General features: G+C 42.9%; 1 protein-coding gene across 1 annotated transcript in view; it reads left to right on the forward strand.

The window, feature by feature from the left end:
* Positions 1-19,705, forward strand: part of SENP6 (SUMO specific peptidase 6) — a 154,818-nt gene that overhangs the window by 85,172 nt on the left and 49,941 nt on the right. Inside the window, 5 exon segments of the mRNA XM_056565910.1 lie at positions 1,029-1,205; positions 2,522-2,555; positions 3,894-4,085; positions 5,915-6,141; positions 6,704-6,810. Coding sequence (XP_056421885.1) covers positions 1,029-1,205; positions 2,522-2,555; positions 3,894-4,085; positions 5,915-6,141; positions 6,704-6,810 — 737 coding nt within the window.

Raw genomic sequence — 19,705 nt, forward strand, 5'->3', positions numbered from 1 at the left:
ACGGTTCAGGTGACCTTAGTATGCACCATGCCTCTCAACACACAGTTCTCGTCTCTCTTTCTGTTTTCTAAAGGTTTTAGCCTTCACTTTCTGTGTGCTTGCGCTTTTTCAGACATACGCAGATCTCCATGGTGTTTTCTCGCCATGTTCTCTTGAATCGGTTGATTCACTGGATGGGGTTCTCTTGCCGTTCCCCTTTCCACGGTGTTTACCAGCCGGGATGGTACTCTGGCTGGTTCTGTGGTCTCCTTGGACTTGGGTTCTTCCTTCCTCCAGGATTGTGCACAGTTCTTGAGTCCCCAGGATGGCCATTCTTGTTCCTCTATGAGGCCAATAGTTCCCAGGTCTCTGACACAGGACACTTTCTTTGGTGTACTTGCCCCCTCCGGGGGATGCGGGGGTTTCTAGATGTTCTCTTCCTTCCCCCGGTTGCCCCTCGGCCCAGGGTCTCGCTTGCTTTGCAGCGGTTGTGGTTCAGTCTCTGGACTGACCCATTTTCTCTGGTGGTTGTTATTCCCACCCCAGGGGACTGCTTTGGTATGTCCCAATAGTGTGTCCTTCAATGAAGAGCGGCCGAGAAAAGTAGATATTTTTTTTTTTTTGTACTCTCTCTAAAATCTTTTTCTCGCAGCCTTCATTGTGGGACACCGCACCCACCCATTTCTTCTTGTCTTGTCCGCATAATCTTTCTGGTTCTGTTTTTTTTTTTTTCTGGGATTCCTCTTCAGGGTCTTTCGGACACTGCTTGTTGACTTCTCCTACTGCTTTTGGGACAAAACTAGTTTCCTCACGGCAGGTGGGTGGTTATATCCTGCCAGGGAACCAGAGCATGTACTCAATAGTGTGTCCCCCAATGAAGGCTATGAGAAAGAGATTTTATGGTGAGTACAAAAAAAAATCTACTTTTTTCATTGCTGTCTTTTTCTTTTCTTTTTTTTTTTCTGTCCTTATTTTTGCTTCTCCCCCTCCCTTTTTTTTTTCTTTTTTTGTTAATCTGTCATTACTAATTCTAATTATTTAATTCACAGTTTGGCAATTCCGTAACTACAACTCCTGTAAAGCGTCGTAAAGTTGCCCAGATAGAGTTGCCTAGTGAACCAACCAGTATGTTACCCTGTCCTGCAAAACCTTGTGAAAGCATGATCCTTGTTTGTAGGAATGTGCGTATAGGGACCTTTTACCGACAGATAGTAGAGCCTGTTGTGGTGAGTATAAAATTCCAATGATATTCTAAAAAGAGACATTGCAAGTTATTTTGATGAGTGTCAAATGTCATTGTGTATCCTATTCTAGAGTAATCATTCATATGTAGTTTTTCTTTGTAATATTCTTACATGTGAACTACATACTCCAATAGTTAGGGTTAACCAGTGTGCAGCAGTATTTTTGCATTACAGTTCTACCGGGATGCAGCATGCCTTTGTGGAAGCTGGCCATATGCTTTAAAAGTTAGCAGTTACTAAGAATACAGATAAAACTGATAGGGGGCTCTTTATTTTGTGCCTTATACAGTGTTTTCTGTGCCTCATTTTCAGAAGTGTGTTTTGGCTTTTGAAAATTTGAGGCAAATAGCACAAATAGCAAATCATTTAATACCAGGTATACTTGCTATTAGCTGCAACCCCCCCCCCCCCCCATAGTGTTACACTTATTTTGGGGTCTGAGGGAATGGTGTTTCCTTACTTTGGTGGTTTTGTATAGCCTATGGGATTTACCACACCTTAACTAGGACCTGTTTGATTCTTTAAGTTGATGGGACTTCATATAAAATGTGTCCTGCATTTCAAGACCAAAGTTAATGTATAGCTGAATATGGGGCATAAAGTCCTTTATTCTGCAAGATAAACTGATTCTTTCATGAATCTGCATTGTCATGCATTTAAATGTTACATGTCTTAGATCAATCATCAGTTTGATGATAATCAAAATAATTTTTTACTTTTATTTTTAATTTGCTCTAAAAAGGTCCACCAGATGTGTTCAGATGTGTTCAGCATAAGCTGCTTCTGTGCTAATTATTTTTGGGTGGGCTTCACAATAGCAGTCATTACTTTACCTATACTATACAATAAGTTCCAGGTGGTCTGACTGAGCAACAGAGCATGGGTGACCACCAGCACTGGACACTCTGGCTTGCACTTCTTCACATGCACCTGATTTGTTATATTGTCATTGTGTGATGAATTTAGTGCATTTTCCTGGCTTTTCAGGCCGTGTGAATTTAGCCTGAACCTCACTTCCCAATATCTGTCAGAAAAAAAGACTGGAGAGCAAGGTGAAAATGTGCTTAAGAAAACACAAATCATAGCATAATATCTATGCTAAAGACAAGATGGTCATAACATTTTTTATAGGCACAAGTGCAATAATACATCCCCCCATTAGGTGGACTTGTATAACCACAATATCCAGACAGGATAAGTTTGTTTGACATTCTGAACAATATTTTGTTCAGCAGCTTGTTAGAAAAAAAATATTGATGTAATATTCATGTAATCCTTTTTTTTTTTTTTTTTTTTAGTTTTGTGTAGACTTCATAAAGATAGTACTCGAAGGTAAGAAACTCACTTATTCTGTTTTAATTTGGGCGAGTTTTGTTGGGTTGGAAATAAATGCAAAACAAGTAGATTGCAAGCAGCCAGATGAAAATGCACATACCCCCAAAAAAAGAAAAAAAAAAGTTAACATATGTTTTTTCTTATTTTTTTTTTTATTCAAGTTTGAAAAACGCCCTAATGTGGGCTGACACACCACTTTATTGTTTTGGAATAAATCACCTGTTGTGATCTTGTAGTGCTGCAACTTTTTTTTTTACAAGATATATATATTAGGGATCGACCGATATAGTTTTTTTTAGGGCCGATAATTTATGGAGGTTAGGGCCAATAATTTATACCGATATTCCGGTATAAATTATCGGCTATTTATCTCCCCCCACCCCCACACACCGCTGCAGATCATTGATTTAAAGCAGCCGCTTTAAATCAATGAACTGCAGCGGCTTTTGCGGTGCCATAGACCACCGTCGCCACCTGCTTCTCTCCCCCTGCCTGTCCGGGGGTCCTGAGTCCTATCACGAAACCGCCCGCCCCACCGCACTGCACCGCGTCGCACCCCCCACCGCACTCGCACCGCCCCGGCGCCATTGCCTCCCCCATCCCCGGTTTTATAATTACCTGTTCCCGGGGTCCACTCTACATCTGGCTCCGGTGGCGTCCTCCTGAGCTGTCACTGTGCGCACTGACGGTGACGTCGCGTCACGTCACTCGTCATTGCGCACAGCGTAACGCAGGATGCAGCAGGAGCCAGAAGTAGCGTTGACCCCGGGAACAGGTAATTATAAAACCGGGGATGGGGAGGCAATGGGGCCGGGACGGTGCGGTGGGGGGTGCGACGCGGCGGGCGGTCGCGGTGTCGCAGGTCGGTGTGTGTGGGGGGGGGGGGGGGGGGGGTTTGGGGGGGCATTATCGGCAAGGTAATTGCCGATACCGATAATGCCCAAAATCGTGATTATCGGACGATAATATCGGCCAAACCAATAATCGGTCGATCCCTAATATATATAAATTATGCGACCATCTGTTGGAGATAAAGGTCACAGTGAGAAAACAAAATTGTTTTTTTTTTTTTCTATGTATTGTTTTTGAATGGTGTATTTTTTTTTAGATATAATATTTAGCAACAATACATTAAATTAATTTCCACTTTGTTTATACACCTTGTTATATTGTTGCACAGAATATTCTTTGCAGGACTCTTTCTTTAGAGCTGTCCTCTATTTAGTAATAAAATGGCTCTAGCATTAATTGTTTGTGTTATTTATAGTTTTATTTCTAATCAGTAATAAAGTTGTTGAATATGAATAATGAGAATGATGTATTTCTGGTTTATAGCACCTGATGCTGAAGGTCTTCCTGAAGAATTATTCCTGAAAACGTCTGAACTTACAAAGTGTGAGTGGTGCTGTGCGAGAAAACTTTCGCTAGTCTTTTATCAAAGTACTCCGTTTCTCTGTAACAAGCTGCGTTTACAGTTTAAGATGAGCAAACAAAATGGACTTGGATGGTATGACTGCAAGGCTGCAAGTAAGTCTTGTTAGTTTTTTGTTTCGCTTTTCGTTTTGTCTTTTTAAACTTTTAAGTTGTGTTTTGAGGCTGGTTTTACTGTGACCGGAGGAATAGGGTTTGATGTATTGTTTATTAACCACTTTCAAGTACTATCACTGGCTCCGTGACGATATATTCTTTTCCATCTGGACACCATGGTGGGGTGTCTATTCCAATAATCCTTTTTCCTCCTCCACGTCAAACAAGGAGGAAATCTGTCATTTGAATCCCCACTAGAGGTCATGGTTTTTACAATTTTGAGGATACACGGCACCCTGGAACATGATCCCAGCTTAGGCTCAGCATATTCCATAAATGTCTAATATATCTATGTGGACCCATCTTTATAGCCCACACTTTTTCCAGAACTGGTAATGCTTGCTCGGCTGCTTTCATAATTCTCTCACAGTTTCTGCCCTGCTCCGCTTGGATGTGCAAGTAATGTCTTACAGGAACACCCCATTCATTTTGTATAGGTGATAGTATACATTATGAATGGAGCTGTCAGTTACACAATCCCTGTTCTTTCTAGGCTCAGGAGTCCAGTGGGTATTCTTAATCAGTGCTTGTCATTTATTGTTGTATGCATACTCATAAGAAGAAGCTGTCCCTTGACTTCTGAGCCCAGAATTGGCAGGGTTTTTTGCACATTATATTTCATCAGCTTCACGTACTCTGTCACATGCTACTTGCAAATAAACATTATTTTTAATGTGACAGGTTCCCTTTAAAGAGGGCCGGTAGCCTTTCCTGGCATGCCTGTTTTTAGTAAATGCAAAAATAACAATTGTGGAATATATTTTCTTTTAGCTCTGTGTTATGCTGTCCATGTAATTCTGAGAAATTTATGACCAGTTGGGGGAATTTCTGTTCACTGTCTAAGACCATACAATAAAAGCTGTCATTAGCAGACCATAAAGACAGTTGTTAAAGGGGTTATCCAGGAATTCAAAAATAGACCTTTTTTTTCTTTCAAAGCCCGCACCCTGTCTGTCCCCACTTTGGGTGTGGTATTACAACTTGGCTCCATTCAATTCAATGGGACTGAGCTGCAGAACCACACCCAACCTGAAGACAGACAGGGTGGGGTTTTTTAGATGTTTTTCTATTCTTGGACAACCCCTTTAAACACCTACTTGGCTTTTTGGTCATGCATTTCCTGGAGGAGTAAGTGAAACACAGAGCTTATGAGAAAAGATGTCCGAGAATTATTTAATGAGAATTACTAGTATTGCCCTACTCTGTACTGACAAGGGGCAAAGAACCCTAATAAGACTCTCTCTTCTAGGAGGGATTTTGGCTTGGCTAATTAAAATCTCTAGTCATTTTCTAAGACTCTTAAATGTGAAATGCCAGAAGAGTATTAATTTGTATACTACTACAACTCCCCTAGTGTCAGCAGTGATTTGAAGGGGAGGGCTGGTTTTACAGACAAGCTTGACTCAATACATGAGGCAGCAAGGAACCAAAGCCACTGCTGTGACAGAGAATGTTCTAAACCCACACAACACTGCAGTGAGGCATCCTAAACTAATGAGCAGTAAAACCAGCCCTTCCACATCACTATGGTCCTATACTGACACTAGGGGAAGATAGGGGACAGAGTTCACTGCTGAGGATGACATCACATCTTATAGTAAGATCCTTACTATAAGAGCTGGAATGAAAAATCTCTGCACTTAGGTTAATGACCATATATTTGAGTTGCTTTATCAAACTTTTTGACACATTTGTTCTTTTATTTTTTTTTATTTTTGACACCTTTCTGTTGCTGGATAACACCTTTTAAATGTTTTTTTTTTTTTTAGATATAGAAGAACAGTACATTGTGCTCATCTTTGAAAAGCCTCTGAATGGACATGAGATTCTTTGTTTCGAAAAGATACATACTGACGTTGAAAAAAAGAACTTAATTCCACAATTTTTATCAAAACTTGTCTTTGAAGAAGCTAATCGACGACTTGTTGCCTTTACCAATAATGTTCAAGAAACACCTTCACTCGCTTCAACTCAAAAGGACCACATAACTAGAAGTGTAAGTATTTTATGTTCTTCTCATTTTTCAAGTGTTGTAGTTGTCTTTCTCGTTACTTGTAAAGGTACCTTTGTGTGGAATTGAAATGCCTGCAGCATGATACTTTTGTAGATACGGTGCAAAAAATGATGATAAACTAAAAATGTATAAAAAAAAATCTGCTAAATGAGTGTAAATATTTAATGTGGAACAAAATTATACCCTGTCTATGGTACAAACATGGCCTAATGGTGAGAGAGGGGTTGAACAAAGGACAAAAGGGACCAATACTTGCTTTCTAACCACCTAGATGCCACTACTGCTACTGAATATAGCATATGGGGATGGTTATCATCATGGGATCATCTGGGACTGGAGTAAGTCTGTTGCAAATAGCAGCCAGCACCCACAGCGTATGGAGCAGTCATACTCCCTGTCCTATGATGTAACCTACATGTACGTCAAATGTTTAGAAGGGGTTTACATAACAGTCTGTAAATCAACAAATTTGACTTTCTTTGGAATTCTAAGTCTCTAATCCTAGTAGTGCTTCCTGTCTTTATTCTTTTTGCTTTGTATGCAGGTTATATCTGAAACTCGAATGAAGTTGAGGAATACCACAACCCAGTTGCAGTACTTTGATGATAGCGAAGGAGACAATCACAGTGTCTTTATCGGCCCTATTGAAAAGTAAGTGAATACTTTCTTCATTTTCAAGAAGGTCATTTTTGAATGATATTGAGGGCAATTAGCAGGTATATGAAATTGTACAGGTCAGCAGGTCCCTGACAGGGTTGTATGTATTCAAATAGTATTATAGTTTGATTGGGGAACCTCTTATTTTTAGCCTTACAGTGTAATATTCTGCAGTTATGTACTACTAATGTTACCTGAGCTCTGTTGAACCAGGCAAAGATGATTCCTAACATCTCTTACTGAAACAATCCAGACTGTATAGATTGGAAACAACACTTCAAACAGGAAGAGGGCATCTAAGTGGTATGTGGTCCACACGATCATCCTTCAGAGGACTGTATCTTTAAGGAGAGCCTAGTTTAGAGTGACATACAGGATGCTACAGAGGATAAATGTGCTCCTAGTTGTTTCAGAAGATCTGGATTCACTGGGAAGTTGGTAGTCATTGAAGGAATTTGCAGAAGCAGGGTTAGATTAACATAGCTAAGCTACCACCATGCTTTACTCTGGAAAGTTTTCTACCTTCAAGTACTGTTATGTTACCTACCTGTACATGGATTTTACCTGAAGGTTATACTAAACCCTTATGCAAACCCTGCAAAATTGTTCAAGAAGAATCCCCATCCTTAATGGAATGGGGAGGTAAAGGCTTTTTTTTCTCCTGCTATGCCTACACTGTGTTTTATGGATCCCCTCCAATTATGGATCTTTATTCACAATAATTTCAGCCCTTCATTAAGATACTGACTCAGATTCAGGCCTTGATATTTTGTCAGTTAATTCTAACTGAAGAAGAGGGTGACGTTATGCAATCTTTTTCTCAGAGGGAGGATAACTATCATAAAAGGGACGTTTTGGACCTGATAAAGGTGTAGAGAGATGCAACTAAACTAATATGGGGCATGGAACATCTTAGCTATGAGGAAAGATTAAAAGAATATTTGTTTAGTCCTTAGAAGAGACGTTTAAGGGGGGGATATGATCAACATATATAAGAATATAAATGCCCCAATCAAAAAATATGGGGAAAACTGTTCCAGGTTAAACTCCTTCAAAGGACAAGAGGGCACTCCCTCCGTCTGGAGAAGAAAAGGTTTTGGTCTCAAGGGGCTACACTACTTCTTTACCATAAGAACTGGGAATTTATTGGACAGTCTACCTTAGAAACTGGTCACAGCAGGAACAGTTGAAGGATTCAAAATAGGATTAGATAAGTTCCTAGAACAAAATAACATTAATGCTTAAGCAGAAATATAATCACATCCCTTCCCCTTCATCCCACCATACCCCTTCTCTTCAATTCCTTGGTTGAACTTGATGGATGTAGGTCTTTTTTTGACCATACTATCTATGTTACTATAAAAGTAGTACAGTGGTCCCTCAACATACGATGGTAATCCATTCCAAACGGACCATCGTTTGTTGAAACCATCGTATGTTGAGGGATCCGTGCAATGTAAAGTATAGGAAGTTGTACTCGCCTGTCCCCGCAGCTACGTACCATCACCGCTCGTCCCTGCTGCCCGGGATGTCGCCGCGTCCCCGGTGTGTCCCCGACGCTCCAGCAAGGCCTCTGCTTCCCCGGCATCCTCGCTCTCCGTCGCCACCATCACGTCGCTACGCACGCAGCTCCTATTGGATGACAGGACGGCGCGCGCAGTGTCGTGATGACGACGATGGAGAGCGCCGACGATGCAGGGGATCCCGAAGATGACGCGCCGGAGCCCCGAGGACAGGTAAGTGATCGTCAGCGGACCACACGGGGCACCGTAAACGGCTATCCGGTGGCAGCTGAAGCAGTCTGCGCTGTCGGATAGCCGTTTATGCGATGGCCCCGACATACAAAAGCATTGTATGTTGGCTCGGAGAGGCCATCGTATGTTGAAGTGATCGTATGTCGGGGCCATCGTAGGTCAGGGTGTCACTGTATTATTCTTCTGGGGATATAAATATTCTGTTTGCAAAGGTTAGAAGCGCCATGAATATTGCTGATGTTCCAGAGCAGACCTCCATTCTGGATCAAATGTTTGCTAGCCTTAATATGCAGAAAAAGCTGATTTTTTTTTTATGTGCATGAAAACACAAAAAATCTTATTCATAAGCAATGGCAAGATATAGAAAAAAGGTTTCAGATTGATAAAGATTTTTACTCCCAATTTCATTTTGATGATCAGTACGTTAAACTTTACAATGAGATTCCAAAGATCGATGTTCAGGTTTCTAAAGTTGTAATGAAAACCTTTTTACCCTTTTGAAGATACCTCTCAGCTTAAAGGACCAACCCATGGATAGAAAAATGGATGGTAAGGAGATTCTGGTATTCAACTAAAGAGTTAATTAACCAAAGCGTAGCTGCCATAAGTGTTGCGAGATCCCTCTTTGTTTGGCTGAAGGAATACGAAAATCACTTAGAAAATAAAACACCTAGGGAAAAGATTTTATTCTCTATTCCTATGTTTAAAGGGGTATTCCAGGCCAAAACTTTTTTTTATATATCAACTGGCTCCGGAAAGTTAAACAGATTTGTAAATGACTTCTATTAAAAAAATCTTAATCCTTCCAATAGTTATTAGCTTCTGAAGTTGAGTTGTTGTTTTCTGTGTAACTGCTCTCTGATGACTCACGTCCCGGTAGCTGTGCAGTTCCTATGGGGATATTCTCCCATCATGCACAGCTCCCGGGAGGTGACATCATCATTGAGCAGTTAGACAGAAAACTTCAGAAGCTAATAACTATTGGAAGGATTAAGATTTTTTAATAGAAGTAATTTTCAAATCTGTTTAACTTTCCGGAGCCAGTTGATAGATATAAAAAAAATGTTTTGCCTGGAATTACCCCTTTAAGTTAACTATTGCTTTTCTAATTGATGCCTCAGGGGAGTCAGTCAGGATAACAGCTACATTTGCAGCATTTTCTAATTCTGTAATACGATCCTTAAGGCTCAAAAGTTGCAGGGTGACACCACTTCCTAAAATAAACTATGTGCAATCCCCTTACAGGGTAACTTAGTGTCTGGTCTGTTCTGGATAAAGTTCTGAAACAGGCAGCAGTTAAGAAAAAAGGTTTCCCGGGCGTGGCCTGGACGCACATGGCGGAGGACTCTTAACTTGTGAGCTCCATCTGACTCCGGTAACTCACGGCACACACTGGCTATATCTCGCCCTATTTGCTATTCCCAGCACTGCCAGCTGTCCCTGACTGTGTTGTGCTATGGCACGCACATAAAAAAGGGAAGAAGAGTCCGCTAAAATTAACTCAATTCTTCCCTGCTGCGGAGTCTCAAGATAGCGCCGGAGGCCTGCCAGCCAGCTGTCGGCGCAGACACAGCTCCAGCAAGACACTGTTCCCCAGCTCCTGAAGTGGTGCTTTCTCCATCTGGGATCTCATCTCCGAGCTTGGTGGGCTCAGCACATTCCCATTCACTGCTGCCTCCCTTACCTACCTCCCCGGTGCATACGCCTGCTTCCATGGACCAGCCTCGTGGTGACTCTCCTGCCCTTACCGAAGTGGCCCTGCTAGCTGTGGCTGTGGACCTCACCTCCACCATCAGGAGTGAGATCAGAGCGGCAGTGTCCAGTATCCAGCAGGACATCCTCTCTCTTGGGTCCCGCACCTCCCATGTTGAGTCGAAAATGGGGAACTCACCTCTGCTCACAACTCTATGGTGGACAGTGTCTCTGCCCTGGAGGAGGAGATGGGAGCTCTCTGTGCTAAGCTGGATGATATGGAGGATCGTTCTAGACGGAACAACCTCCGGATCCGTGGAGTCCCAGAAGAGGTGAAAACCGACAACCTGGCTGGTTTTATGACCGACTACTTTGCGGCCTTACTTCCCTCGGCCTCCTCGCAGGACTTGCTGCTCGACCGGGTGCATCACCTCTTTTTACATATAAAGGAGAATATAGCAATGGCTGCCCGCCACCCGCCTGAGCTGCCTACCCGCTTCTCCCACCTGTCCATGTTTGCAGACCTTTCTGCTGCCACCCTCTCTCGCCGTCTGAAATTCTCCAAAGGTACAGCTCTCCTACGAGCTCACGGGATCCCATATAAGTGGGGCTTCCCGACTAAAATTATTGCCACATTTGAAGGTTCCAAGCATTCTGCATCATCTCCGGAGGATCTACTGAATCTCTGCCATGCCTGGCAACTATCCTCATCTTCACCGGAGGATCAGGAGACCTCGGGATCTTCACCACGGAGGCTGTCTATGGAATGGACTGTGGTACAGTATGGGAAGAGAAAGTCTTCTTAATGTTATATTTTATTTCCCTTTTCTTTCTTGATGGGCTAAATAGCTAATTTAGCAGTCAGGTACATGTTATAATATGGTTATGTTTTTCCTTCCATATTCCCCAGTGAGTGTCGCTCTCCAAGGGTCACTGTGGTTACTATGTACTTTTATCTCTGCTGTTTTTTTTGTTCTACACCATGTTGGTGTGCTGTAGTCTTTCTCTACCAGTTTTGTCCCTGTTGTTTTTTAGTACATCCACTGCCTTGTTGATTATTGTACAAATGCCTTCTATGCCATGTCGTACTGACCAAGTTGTTGCTAGAGGTGTATCACTGCTGCTGTTTACTTTCCTCCCACTATGGGTTTTAAAATAGCCTCTAAATGTTAGGGGTCTAAACTCCCCTTACAAGAGGTCTCCTGTCTGGGCTGAGACTAAACGTCTACATGCTGCCCCTCGTCTCCTTGTGGTGGGAGATTTTAATGCTACGTTGTGTCCGTCCGTGGACTCCACCTCTTCCCTAAATTGTCCTGAACCTACCCCTATTTTTGATATTTGGAGAGTTCATCATCCCAGCTGTCATGATTTTACTTATTTTTCACACCCTCATTCTGTTTACACCCTTATAGATTTTTTTTCTTAGTTAGCAAACCTTTACTAAACTATTTCCCAGTCACAAATCCACACCATCACCTGGTCGGATCACGCCCCTATCACCATTAATGTAGATGAACACTTCCATTCCCCGAAGGCATCGCTTTGGCGGGCTAGCCCCTATGTCCTTCAACACCCGCCATATCTCCCTAAATTGAAAGATGCCATAACATCTTATTTTGAACAAAATATAGGCTCTGTTAGTAGTACATCCACACTATGGTGTGTCTTTAAAGCCACCATAAGAGGGGAGATCATTGGACAATCTGCCCACCACAGGAGACAAGTGAGGGACAAAAGTCTTGCACTGCAACTAGAACTTGCTGACCTACATAGGCGTAATAAGTTGGACTTCTCCCAAGCTGTTGTGTCCCGCATTTCCGCACTGACTGAAGCCATTCACTCTCTAGATCTTTTTAAGTTTGACCTTGCTCTTAGACGACTTAAACTGAATTCCTATTGGCTAGCAAATGAGCCTGGGAAAGCGTTGGCTAGGCAGGTTAAAGTGCAGGAGGCTCGGAGCCGTATAGCCCATATCGCCTTGCCTGATGGCTCCAAGGCCTTTGACCCACAGGGTATAGCCAACGCTTTCGCAATTTATGAGTCCCTGTATAACCTCTCTACTTCTGATAATCCTCATCTGCCTACTTCTGACTCCATTTCTGACTTCTTAAGCTCTATGTCGCTCCCTTCTCTTTCTCCTAATGCCTGTGAGTCGCTCTCTCTCCCATTCTCCTCCTTAGAGGTGCTTGACCCGATCAGGGCGTTAAAGAATGCCAAGTCCCCGGGGCATGATTGCTTAGTTAATGACTTCTATAAACTGCATGCACCATTAATTGCTCCCCAACTCACTGCCCTTTTCAACTATATTGCTTCCACTGGCTCTGTCCCAGCAGAAATGCTGGAGGCAGTTAGTCACCCTCCCCAAGCCTGGCAAGCCCCCTACAGCTCCCCCCAACTTTCGCCCGATTTCACTATTAAATGCGGACATTAAGCTGTACACCAAACTATTGGCTAATCGTATTGCTGAAATTTTACCCACTTTAATACATGGGGACCAAGTAGGGTTTGTTAAAGGCCGTCAATCTGCTCACGGCACCAGACGATTTCTGAACATCCTTGCAGCGGCCCATCAGAGTCGGACGCCTTCTCTGCTCCTTTCGCTGGATGCTGAGAAGGTGTTCGACCGAGTGCACTGGGGGTTTTTACGGGCTGTCTTGACTAAATTTGGTTTCCCTCCCTCGGTGGTTTTGGCCTTAATGTCCTTGTATTCTTCCCCTTCTGCCAAAGTTTTTACGTCTGGAGCTCTCTCTTCCTCCTTTCCTATTTCCGATGGTACACGCCAGGGGTGTCCCCTTTCTCCCCTTTTATTTACTCTAATTATGGAGCCCTTTGCTGAAAGGATACGTATAGACCCCTTAGTTTCTGGAATCCAGGTGGGTGGGATTGAGCATAAAATTGGCCTTTCACTGATGACGTCCTGATCGCGTTGACTCATCCTCTCACTTCTCTTCCTCGTGTTCTTTCTCTCATTGATCTATTTAGTGCTGTTAGTCTTTACAAACTCAATGCTTTGAAATCTACTATCCTCCCTCTCCGACTGGACCATGCTGACAAGCAAACCCTATGCGACCTTTACCCTTTTCAGTGGGCTACTACTGGCATTACTTATCTGGGCATTTTCCTTTCTCCCATTCCTGCCACTCTGGTCCCTTTGAATCTCTCTGCACTGTCTACCCAATTTTCCAAAGATATAAAACGATATTTCCACACACCTCTGTCTTGGTCGGGCCGCATAGCAGTAGTCAAAATGTTTCTCCTTCCCGGTATATTATATTTGTTTCATAACTTACCTGTTACGTTCCCGCTAGCAGCTATTAGACGACTTCAGACACAACTTATGACTTTTATTTAGCAGGGAAAGCGGGCGAGAGTATCAGCTAAATTACTATACTTTCCTACTAGTATGGGCGGCTTGGGTTGTCCGGACCTGCTTAATTATTACAGAGCAGCGCACCTTGTCGGCCTTCATCAGTGGTGGAGGTCGGATTCTGATGCGTGTTGGCTTAGCGTGGAAACAAATATAGTGGAGGTACCTTCTCTGTGCCTGCTACTTTGGAAAGTTGTGATAACTAAATCCTCAGTTCCTACTTTGAGCCCCTCTATATCTTCTAGTCTAGATATCTGGCTTTTTGCTCTATCCTCTCTACTTTTATCCCTGATCTCCCTTCCTTCCACTCCATTCTCTGTTCTTCCTCTCCTCCTCCCTCATGTTTCTTACTCCAACTGGACTGATTTGGGTATTACTTGCCTGGGTGATATATGTTGTCAGGGAGACGTGCTACCCTTTGAAACCATTAGAACAAAGTTTTTACTCCCTGCTCAGGACTTCTATAAATACCTTCAATTACACCACTTTATCTCATATCACTCGTGGCAGGGTGGGGAGGGCGACTCATTATACACAACGTATTTCGATTAGCATGTGGGTACAAGGGGAGGGGTTTCGGTAGCTTACCGTTCTTTACAACGTAGGTCTATACCTGAGACATTTTCTTTTAAGTCCTCTTGGGAAAAAGACTTGGGCATCTCAATTGGTGAGGATCAGTGGTCGCATATTTAATCTTTGCCATTCCAACTCTCTAAATGCTCTAACCATATGGAATCCTCGAGAAATGTATTATATATGTGGTATTATACTCCTGATCGTATGTCATCTATTTACCCTACTGCTAACCCAACATGTTGGAGGTGTGGTGCTCAAAGGGGCAAGTTTTTTTTCATATCTGGTGGACCTGTCCGCATATTGTTCCATCCTGGCAACAGGTTTTTACCACTCACGGATTTTCCACTTTCCATTACAATTAAATCCAGGCACGGCACTGATCTCTCTTCATCTCCAAGATCTTTCAGAGGACTATTGCCTTCCACGTGCTCACTGCTGCACGCATACTTATTGCCTCCCTTTGGAAAACTAGTGACATTCCAGATATTTTGTGTCTAGTGGCCAAAGTGGACTCCTCCTGCTCTATGGAGAGACTGGTAGCTGCCTGCACTGAACAGGAACTTTGTTTTCTCCAACGTTGGGATACATGGTTGCACTCTGGGTTTAGTAAGGCCACTTGACTCTATGCTCATTACGATTATAATTCATTTTCTTTTTCTCTATCGAGTCGCCTGTAATTGATGCCCTTTAGATACCTCGTCAAGGTATTTGTATGTTAGCAACATGTGTATATGTATATGCGATGTACTCTTTGTTTTGTTAGTGTTTCCCTTTCCTCCCCCTCTCTCCTACCAACCCTTCCCTCCCTTCCACCCACCTCCCTACTACCTCTCTTTCCCAGTTTTTATTCTGTATTGCTGTGATTTGTTAGCATTGCATTGGGCATTGCTAGGCCCAGCTTCTTTTGATACTGTATATTTTCTTATTACTTTAATAAAATCTGAATTATGGATAAAAAAAAAAAAAGGTTTGCCACAGGAGAAAAACCCCATAACTAAGGGTCATATTTTTTTGGTCATTAACAAAAAAATAGAATATACGAAGGGAAAGCAAAAAGTGGATTACTCAAAGAGACAAAGGCAGAGAGTTTCTGCTTAATTTCAGGTGGGAGGAAGACTTTCTCTATTCTGTTGCCGGTGGGCCAATCAGGGCTGTGGAGTCAGAGTCGAGGAGTCGGAGGAAATTTGGGGTACCCAACTTCTACTAAATTTAGATAGGAATAAAAAATTTTTTTTTTTTTAAAAAGCAAGTTTTAATGTCCCAATTCACAAAAAGTTATAATTAATGACTTCTCTACTGTAAGAATAAAGATCAATGCATGCAGTGCCTCAGGTAACCGCAAAACGAACACGTTAAGTGACCGTGAAGAAGCCTATCACTATATGGCACGCAACGCACAATTAGGAGCGGCAACACTTTTACTTTCCATAGTGTTGTGCTCTGCTGTTACAGGGAACCCATGGGTAACCTAGCCTCTCACTGATAAGGGATTAAGTAAATATGTTTTTTGCAGGACTAGAGACACTTGTATAAGTGAAGGCAATGGAGGGTCAATAGTTCAAGACTAAACCATCGGAAAAAGGCTATAAAAACTTGTAAACTCGATTGTTGGCTTAAAGAGGTACTCCTCCCCTAGACATCTTATCCCCTATCCAAAGGATAGAGCATAAGATGTCAGATCGCCGGGGTCCCGCTGCTGGTAACCCCCAGGATCGCCGCTGCGGCACCGCGCTATCATTACTGCACAGAGCGAATTCGCTCTGTGCAGAATGACGGGCGATAAAGAGGCCAGAGCATCGTTAAGTCATGGCTCCGCCCCCTTAATGCAAGTCTATGGGAGGGGGCGTGGTGGTCGTCACGCTCCCTGACATAGACTTGCATTAAGGGGGCGGGCTGTGATGTCACAAGGGGCGGAGCCATGACATAACGATGCTCCGGCCCCTGTATCGCCCGTCATTACGCACAGAGCGAACTCGCTCTGTGCAGTAATGATAGCGCGGTGCCGCAGCGGCGATCTCGGGGGTCCCCAGCAGCGGGACCCTGGTGATCTGGCATCTTATCCCCTATCCTTTGGATTGGGGATAAGATCTCTTGGGCGGAATACCCCTTTAAACATGACTATGGGATTCTACTAGGGAATTCATTTTTTATAATAAATGCCCCTTCCTGGATCCTCCCACTGCCCTATCTTCAGCAGATCAGCACACAAACTGTTCAATACAGTAGACTGTTGGCTTCCCAGCCAGTAGTCCTGTGGTAAAGACATGTATGTTGCCTTTCTTTCCTTCAAGGAATGTATAAAATACATTTGCATATTAATACAGAGGAGTCGGAAGTACATAAAACTCTGGAGTCTGAACATTTATCTACCGACTCCATAGCCCTGGAGCCAATTGCAAAAAACATGTTCATTGTGAACACCATTGAGGTACAGAGCAGAGTTTGCCTTCTTTCCACCTCCAAGATTCTGTATTGCAGATCCAGGAAAAATAACGTACGTGCTTTAGGAGCAATTGTTTGGGGTCGGGGTCATTATTCACCTGTTTCTAGTGCCCAATCCAAACATTTCTTTCAGAACAATTATAAATCTGAAAAATTTAAACACGTTTTGTATATTTATAAATGGTTCAAAGTGGAAACCCTAGAGTCAGCCATCCCTCTTATCCCAAAAGATGCCTGGATGACATTATTAGATCTTAAAGTTGCGTATTTCGATCTGCCTATGTGTCTGTCCCACCAGAAATATCCAAGATTTGCAGTACATCTGAACAACATGACCATTCACTACCAGTTATTCATGAAAGGTATAACTATAATCCTGTACATGGAAGATCTACTAAATTTATAGTCCATTCTCTCCCAGCATGTTCGTCAGACCATAACTTTAGCTCAAAATCTCGACTGGATTGTGAATTTTCTAAATCTGATCTGACACCATAAAAAAAAACTAATTCCTGCAAATAATTCTAGACTTGGAAAATCAGAGGAAAACCACTACGATAAGAGAGAGGCATTGTTGATTCTGGGGTCAAAGATGGTGCCAGGGATCACGTTCAATTTTCCCTGGTGAGCAAGTTTAAGACTTTATACTAAGTAAAATCTTTTCTAAAATGGTGGCTAAAGAACGAGAATCTGACTGGTGGTGTCCCCTGGATTCTGCACCCGCCAATAACCATAACAACCGTTGCCAGCCTTTGGGCTTTGGGAGGCTCTAGTTAAACGGTACTCCGCCCTTAGTCATCTTATTCCATATCCCTAAGATAAGGTATAAGATGTCTGAAGGCCAGGGCTTGACCGCTGAGATCCCCTGCAATCTCCTTTCCGGCACCGCATGCGTTCGTGAAGACAGAAGCTAATACAGGCAGTCAGGCCTCCTCAAATGGAGGGGTTGTGATGGCTGTGCTAGCCCATCATCTGGCACGGAGCAGAGACCCCCCCCCCCCCCCCCCCCATACCTAGATCAAACATCTAATCCCCTATCATCAAGGTATACTTGTACAACATTACAACTCCTAAGGCTAAGTTTCCACTTTTTAATTTTTTTTTCCGGGAAAAATGCTAGAAAAAAAAAAAAACAATTCTGCTGCATGGTGCTTTTTTGACAAAAAAATGCTACGGCCAGGTGTTAGCTGTAAATCAGTGAGAAATCGCTGTACCGTTAAAAAAATAAAATTAAAAAAAATTATATATATATATATATTACAGTAATGATGGAAAAAATAGTTTTTAACGCAAATTTTAATTTTTAAACAGGGATTAATTTATGTGTGCGGGCAGGGCACTAAAAATGTAGCCGACAATACTAAAGATGTAGTGTGTATGTGTTTCACTTTTTTATCTTACATTTTTTAGGAAGTAAAGCATCCTGCCACCATCTGGCCAATCCTCACTCTGGGCGGAAACTATAATTGATCACTTCACATCACTGGCCGGCCCGAAGTACAGAGCAGAGATGTGAGTTCTGTATAGAGCCGCTCCGCATCTCTGCTCTATTATGGACAATCACATGTCAATTAGTACAGGAACTACTACTCCCATCATGGAACAGTGTGTTCCATGCTGGGAGTAGTAGTACTACCTAAAAAATAAAGGAGAAAAAACACACACTACATTTTTATTATTGCCGGCGACATTTGTAGTGCCCTGCCCTGCCGGATTAAAAATTAATAAAATTTTGTATAGGAAAAAAAAAAAAAAAAAATGTCATTAAATACATTTGTTTCCATCACTACTGCATCTTTTATTTTATTTTTTTGGTACGCAACAAATTTTGAAAAAACGTCAAGGGGTCCAAAAATTCAATTTTCACTCATATGCAAAAACGTTAAAAAAAAATACCAGAAAAAGCATCAGACGCAAGAAATTGCACTGGCGTTTTTTCCACACAAAAAAAAGCAGGAAAAAAACCAAATGGAAACTTAGCCTTAAGACGTTGTCAGAGAAAATTCTCCCCTGGGCTGAAGAGAATGTGGCCACACTCTCAGCAGTCCATCACAAGGAAGTAGACAACTTAGAAGCTTACTTCTAACATCTAAGACGAGTGGGAGCTGAAATCCCAAGAATTTCAATCTTTGGTACAAATTTAGGACTATCCAGAAATAGACCTCTTTGCCAGCAGTCAAAACTAGAAAGTTAGATTTTTCTCTCTGAACCTGAAAGACAGCCCAGAGACAGTAAATTTGCTTCAGCAGAAATGGTCATTCAGTGTAGCCTATTGCTTTTCTTTCTCTTAAAAAATAAAAATTTTGTATGAAAATTAGTATGCTTAAAGAGTAGCTCCCACCATCTCATATTTATTTTACTCTGTCCCTACCTATAGGTAATCTATCCCTAACCCCCTCCCTGCCTTTAAAAAAAATTTTTGGGACTTACATAGCGGTCATCTTCTGGTCTTCTTGCTTGCTGCTCTTTCCTCTCCAGGAAGCAGGCTTTCCCAGCAGGCGTCACGTCACTGACGCCTGCTAGGCAAAGACTTCCGCCCTCACTTCCGCCCTCGCGTCGGGAACGCGCATAGATGATCAGCCAATCGCATGGCAGACTGCTCCGGGGTCTCCTCCTCCCTGTTTATCTGTACATGTGATACCCGGGGAGGAGGAGTATGGGAGTAGCCTGCATAGCGACAGACACCTGCCGAGACCCGGGACCAAGAGTGTGTTTATAATGGTTAGTTTTTATTCAAAACCCTCCCCTTCTTTTCTTAAAACCCTTTTACTTTTAATAACTTCTAGCAAAATAAATAAGACCTCAGATCAGACTTGTAAACTAGAGAGAGAATGTGGCGGGTGGGGGGGGGGGAGAATGTGGCGGGTGGGTGGGGGGGGGATGGGGGAGGGGGAATGTGGCGAGTGGGGGGTGGAAGGGGGAGGGGGAATGTGGCGAGTGGGGGTGGAATGGGGAGGGGGAATGTGTCGGGGGGTCAGATGTGATATGGGGGGAGAATGTGGCAGGGGGAAATGTGGCAGGGGGGGGGGGGGAGAATGTAGTGGGAGATCATGTGACC

The sequence above is a fragment of the Hyla sarda genome, chromosome 3 (assembly GCF_029499605.1).
Source record: "Hyla sarda isolate aHylSar1 chromosome 3, aHylSar1.hap1, whole genome shotgun sequence".
Classification (NCBI taxonomy): Eukaryota; Metazoa; Chordata; class Amphibia; order Anura; family Hylidae; genus Hyla; species Hyla sarda.